The sequence below is a fragment of the Corylus avellana genome, chromosome ca2 (assembly GCF_901000735.1).
Source record: "Corylus avellana chromosome ca2, CavTom2PMs-1.0".
NCBI classification, from domain to species: Eukaryota; Viridiplantae; Streptophyta; class Magnoliopsida; order Fagales; family Betulaceae; genus Corylus; species Corylus avellana.
Window position 1 is genome coordinate 25,690,828 of NC_081542.1, and position 6,268 is coordinate 25,697,095.

Consider the following 6,268-nt stretch of genomic DNA (forward strand, 5'->3'; position numbering starts at 1 on the left):
ATTCATCCAAAAAACAAAAGAACAGTGCCAGTCTGATTTTTTAAACATTTTTTAAGGTTTTTTTTCACATTGATCTAAGATTTGGAATAATCCAAACCAGTTCAATTACAACAAATAACCACGGTTTTAGTCTTATAAATACAAGAATGTTCGTATAACATCAGGCATTCTCCTGAACTCATCACTGTCATTCTTCATGGGGGGTCGACATCTAATAGGTAGTAAAACAAGAACATAATGAACCAAAACCAGAATACTGAGGGTTCAGCTCAACTATCATTTCAAAGCAAAATTATAACGAAAACATAACAAATATTCAAAACCACAAATATAATAAACTCCAACTCTTTGGTTTGCTAAGATTCTCAAAATGAAATAACGATCACAGATAGGAAGGTCTCTACTAAAATGATTCAAAAATTGACCTGTCTTTAACACTTCGGAGTTCATTCCTCAAATGGCAAAGTTACATAAACAAATTGGGTCTCGTTGCTTTGTAAGTGGTCTTCAGCTTCCTGCTTGGTGGCCTAACCTTCTTGAACACCAATGGGAATTTGATTTTGGAGTTGTGGAACTGCTTAGTGCTCTCCCTCTTGCAAAGCTTTGCGGGGATGGTGGCAGTCTTGATAATTTGAATGCACGGAAACCTGACTCTGTGTCGAGATGCCATCTCAGTGTACATCTGCTCGACAGCCCCATTTAAAGTCGTATCACGGTACTCCTTGTACATGTTGTGATAACCAGTTCGGCTTTGATACCTCAACCAAATACCATAGTTCTTGATCTTGGTAGGGTTTTTCTCAAAAATCTACAAAATCCAAGTGATATATTCAATTACATTCAGAAAGGAAAGGATTGTCAAAAATCTGCAATATTCTCAACTTCAACCTACATTTGGATATTGGCGGAGTTCTAACTAGGTTTTTTTTCATATACAATTTCAAAACATCAATAATGCTCATGCTTTCACTCCAAATATTATAATACGTAATACAAAAGAGATAGAGAGTAAAAAAAAAAGACCAAGAAATTATCACCCAAAAAAACAAATCACAAGGACAGTATTAAATCCAAATTAAAATATGTTATCACCACAGCAATTTCAAGCTTGTGAATCTTGTTACTGCAATCACATGCCACAGAAACAAACTACCTACTCTTGATTCAACAAATTTACATAATTAGAATCCCTGGCTGACGGTTCAAATTTATGGTTGTGGCAATAATATGAAAAACTATATATCATACACAAAAAACAAGCTGCTATATGGACATAAGCTAAAGGACTATGAATACTATACAGCATAGAGATCTTCACAAATACTGGCAAAACTTAAAATTTCATAAGAACAAAAACTAAAGGAAATTGTCCATCTAGGAAAGTAACAGAAAATAGAAAGTTGCTTTCGAAATTTAAATTCTAATCACAGACACAAGAGGCAACCTAGTAGTCAAGTTGAAAGCATAGGCATCAGAGAGTGGGAGACTCGCTGATTAGTTGCTATATTAAATTCAGTCAACTGAAAGCATGATGATGGTAGAAATGACAGAGGAACAATGTATGAAGACAACCTACAAAGCTCTAGTACCAGGCTAAAATCATTTGAAAAGATTTTCAGAAGATATTGGTAAATTAACAGATAACAGCAAAAGACTATATCGTGCAAGTAGTTAATAATGGATTAGAAATTTATTCTTTTTCGTCAAATTAATCTAACCCTCATTTTCTTCAACCATCCATTAAAAAAAAACTCAAGCATATAAATCGTATGGTTGTAGCCACTGCCACAGTCCTAATACGTTGGAATACAAAGAATTCAAAGTTACTGTCCTGATTTAGTCATTGAACGACAGAACTACAGCTAGTTTACAATGCACTAATTTTAATTGAACACCCCAGCCCTCAACGTAATAGCAAAAGAAAGAAAAAAAAAAGCATCAAATACCAACATTAACAAATTACAGATAACACCTACCACTGTCACCAGAGGAAACCTCAAACATTAGTAACACATTAACACAGAAAATAATTTATACTCTTACACAGTAAATTTTCATCATAACCACGAACCATAATAAAGATTTCCATATCATTAAAAAATCCACACAAACATGAAGAACATTGTTCCTTCATTAAAATGGAGGGAAGCTTATACAAATTACAATTACCTAGAAATTATCCGACAAACAATCTTTGACAAGAACGAAATTATACTAAGAGAAATGAGACAATATACCTCATTAATGGCAAGCACTTGACCATTGCTCTTTTTGACCTTCTTCAGCTTCCTCAGAAAATACCTAATCCACACCAACCAAACGACAATAAAACAAAATTAATCAACCAAAATAAATACAAACCCAGATCTCAATTCCCAAAAACAATTAACTTGAACCAAAAAAGAAACCCAAACATCTAGACCAAATCACTCACCAAAACTTGGACTTGGCGCGAACCTCGTTCGTGGCCCAGAGCTTCATCCGGTAAATCTTCGGGTGTTCATCAGATTCAGTTGGCAGAGCCCTCCCAACGACTTGATATTGGTGAAACTGCACCTCCAAACCATAACACCATTAGCAAAAGCCCAAACCCTAAAACCCTAATCCTCTATTATGCTTCAGAGAAAATGAAAAACCCCCATCTCCAATCATGCTTTATTTGGTCTCAATCACATTAAAAAAAAAAAAAAAAAAAAAAAAGTATTAGAAATTACGCGAAGAGGTTCTCAGTTTCGTTTCTTTGATTTTCCCATAAACCAAAATGCAAACATAATGTAAACACTAGACTTAGAGACTAAAAGTAGAGATTTCCAGTGGATCTGAGAGATGGGTTCGTAGGCTTACCCTGAAAGTAACCATCTTTGAAGCTCCGCCTCTCTCCCTCTCTCGCTCTGCGTCTCTCTCTGTAAGAGCAGTAGAAGAAGGGTTTTCTTTTGCTTATATAGGACCCCTGAGGAAAACCCTAATATGTAGAGAACTGTTAAAGCAACACGTGGGTGACAAAGTTCACTGACCGCAAGTATGTTGTTCGCGCGTGGGCTGCCTGCCGGCCCTGTCCCATGGAAGTGGGCTTTTTTGTTTGGGCTAGGCAGAGTACAGAGCCCATTGCCATTGATATAAAAAAAAAAAAAAAAAAAAATCGACATAATATTTTCAAATCCATATTTATCAGAAACAACCTAAAATTGAGTTTTTAGCACTCAAGATTATTTATAAAAACAAAATTAATTTATTATTTGAATTTTTCACACTGATTATTTTTATTTTTTACCACATGTTTTTATTCATGTACATACATAAAAATTATTATATAGATTGGATTTTATTATAATTTATGAAGGGGCAAGACTAAAATTTTAGGTGTGGGGGACAAAATTAAAAATAACACTTTTTTAAGGGTAAAAAATTAATTTTGAAGGGTCTGAAATCATAAAGCTATTTTCTTATATTTTTTCTATTTATTTTCTCTAATCGTACATTTTCTTGAATGAGAGTTGGTCTAGAAATCAACTCACTATTGATATAAGATCTACAAGCCGGGTACTGTTTTTTTTTTTTTTTGGAAAAAAAAAAAACTACAGAGAATTACGTTTACATACTAATAATCATTACCCATTTTTTAACAATTAAAATAATCTTTGAATTTGACTTTATTTGCTTCCAATAATCATATATTAAGAATAAAGTTTTATTTCTAATTGAATTGAAAAAAAAAAAAAAAAAAAAATTCTCTAGCTTAATTTATTAAGATGACATTCATACGATTTTTCGAAGAAAATTGTCTTCTAGTGGCAATACATTGTCATGATTTTTATAATTATTGTAGGCCTATGTCCACGTTTCGAACTATACCCAAAGGGTTCGCCGGCCATATAATGTTACATACTTAACTCCTATCTTAGTTTCATACAACTGGGTTGATGTGACGGTGCATGTAAACTATCGGATAACTAATAGGCCCGACCACATCAACCCAACTGCATGAGAATAAGAAGAAAGTTAAGTATTTAAAATTACACTGGATAATAAATGAATTCGAGACTATTTGACATAAAATATTTAGAGGGGGACAGTAACATGCCAACCCGAAAAATATTACAATATTAATGGAATAAGAATAACATCACACTTGAATATAAAAAAATACAGCATTTCCTATAATTTCCATGAAACTTTCAACATTTGGCAATCTACTAAATAGGCATTCACTATCAATTCAGAAGAATGCCTGGAATACGTACATATATAGGAGTTGGAACAACCTCCAGGCAAAATTACATACACAAGCAATTGTTTCTTTTACATACAGGTATTTTTATACATTCGATTTTGTAGTCCCATCTTAATCTCACCAATGATGAGTCCCCCTTGTTACGCCAAGCAGAACAGCAATCCCAGCTAGAAAAGTCTGCACGTGTAAAAATAATTCTGTGAGTTATGTGCAAATTCAGGAAATAGCCGCTTCAAAGTGCATTCTCCCTAGATCTATTCAATACTAAGTAGCAGCCAAAAATAAATTTTGATGGCGAGGAATCTCTCCAAGACAAGGTTACTTCGTGTACCCATCCTTATTGGGTAAACCTCGGACCCCTACCAAGAGCCCCTCCAAAGTAACAGCCAAAAATTTGTATTCATTTTTCATGATATTGTGCATAGACTAGATATATCGTGGCAGTATATGATCCGGTGTGGGCATGCTAATCGAGGCTAAAACTCCTGAATTAGAAATGCCTAGAAAATATCATATTTGTAAAATGAAACATATATGGACCTCTGGTCTAGCTCCATGGCACCTAACAGTACAATACTGATGCAAAGACTTCTGCAATAGCTGTTTCAGCATTTGGAAGTGCAAATGCTAGAACTTTGTCAATCCCAAATACAGTTTTCACCACCAGTACTAGAGATGATATGTATTGTTAATCATTAAAATTTGAAGTGGGGATACATTAGAAAAATAGTGTGAATAAAGGCAAGACATATATTCTAACTTCTCAGCCAGCCAAAAAAAGGAAGCAAAGATGTCAATCTCCACATAAAGGAGAAGGGAGGCCAATTCCCCAAATAAGAATTTATAACATATAAACCAGAGAAGAAACTAAAGAGTTAAACCGGATTTACATAACATAAGCATATTATGTGTGGTTTGCGATGCAAATGGTAAGAGAACTCAACAGCTATGTCTACTCGTAACCAAAACGTAGTAAATTTGTAGAACCTATATAGTATTTTGCAAGCAGCATTATGGCAGCAACTGACAACATTTATCATTAGCAAGGTTGTACCTAACTTTAAATGCACCAAAATGTGTATTTAGACCTTTTAGCGATTGTAGTTATCAATTATTATGTGGTAGCAGATAGATGAAATGTACACAACCAAAACATGGGGCATATTAACAAAATTACCTCATTTGATGGTTAGTAAGGGTCATGCGCATTGTAAACAGAAATTCATTTTTCAAGTCATGTCATTAGGAAGAATTAAATATCTTCACTATATGGGCATTATTTAGAAATAAGTTGTTAAATCATCACTTAATTTCAAAAACTTAAAGCTAATAGAAAAGAGTGAATTTAATAATTTAACTAATATATTAACACTCACTCTCACGTTGGATTCAAATTCCCCCTCGACAAAAGAGGCCAACACATAAAATATTTAACTTAAGAGAAAGGGTGGGGGGGGGGATTTAAATTATAGAATCAGGTTGGAACTCGAGACAATTCCTTTGATACCATGTTAAATCACCACATATCCTTAAAGTTTAAGCTAATAGCAAAGAGCGAATTTAACCATTAGTGTGTGTATATAAAGTAGTTCCATGGAGTTCATTGATGATTGGAAATATGGTGCCTTGACAGAACCAAAGAATTGCCAGGGTGAATTTCTAGCCTAAAAAAGGCAGATGGACATTGTTGCAGATAGTTTCAAGCACACGTATGGAACAGGACTATCAGGCGCTCAAAGGAATGGCACAGTAAGACACTTATCCTGGGGATGAATCTCTCCACCCTAAAAACCGTCCTAATGGCATGTAGGCCAGCTAACGCACACATTCCCTTAAATAAAAAGGAATGGCACAGTAAGACACTTATCCTGGGGATGAATCTCTCCACCCTAAAAACCGTCCTAATGGCATGTAGGCCAGCTAACGCACACATTCCCTTAAATAAGCATATTGCAACTGCTGAAGACAAGAATAATGAGTTAGTAACAAACCCTCACCAGCACTCAATGAATCGTTACCATGCAGGTAACGGTCACT

The 6,268-nt window shown here is 34.6% G+C and overlaps 1 protein-coding gene across 1 annotated transcript; it reads right to left on the bottom strand.

The window, feature by feature from the left end:
• Positions 1-313: 313 nt before the first annotated feature.
• LOC132172644 (large ribosomal subunit protein eL20-like) lies at positions 314-2,931 on the bottom strand. The gene is made up of 4 exons (XM_059584177.1): positions 2,845-2,931; positions 2,435-2,550; positions 2,238-2,301; positions 314-808 (listed from the first exon to the last, which is right to left on the bottom strand). Exons 1-4 carry the CDS (start codon positions 2,857-2,859, stop codon positions 467-469), a joined length of 537 nt encoding a protein of 178 aa, XP_059440160.1. The 5' UTR covers positions 2,860-2,931; the 3' UTR covers positions 314-466.
• Positions 2,932-6,268: the final 3,337 nt, after the last annotated feature.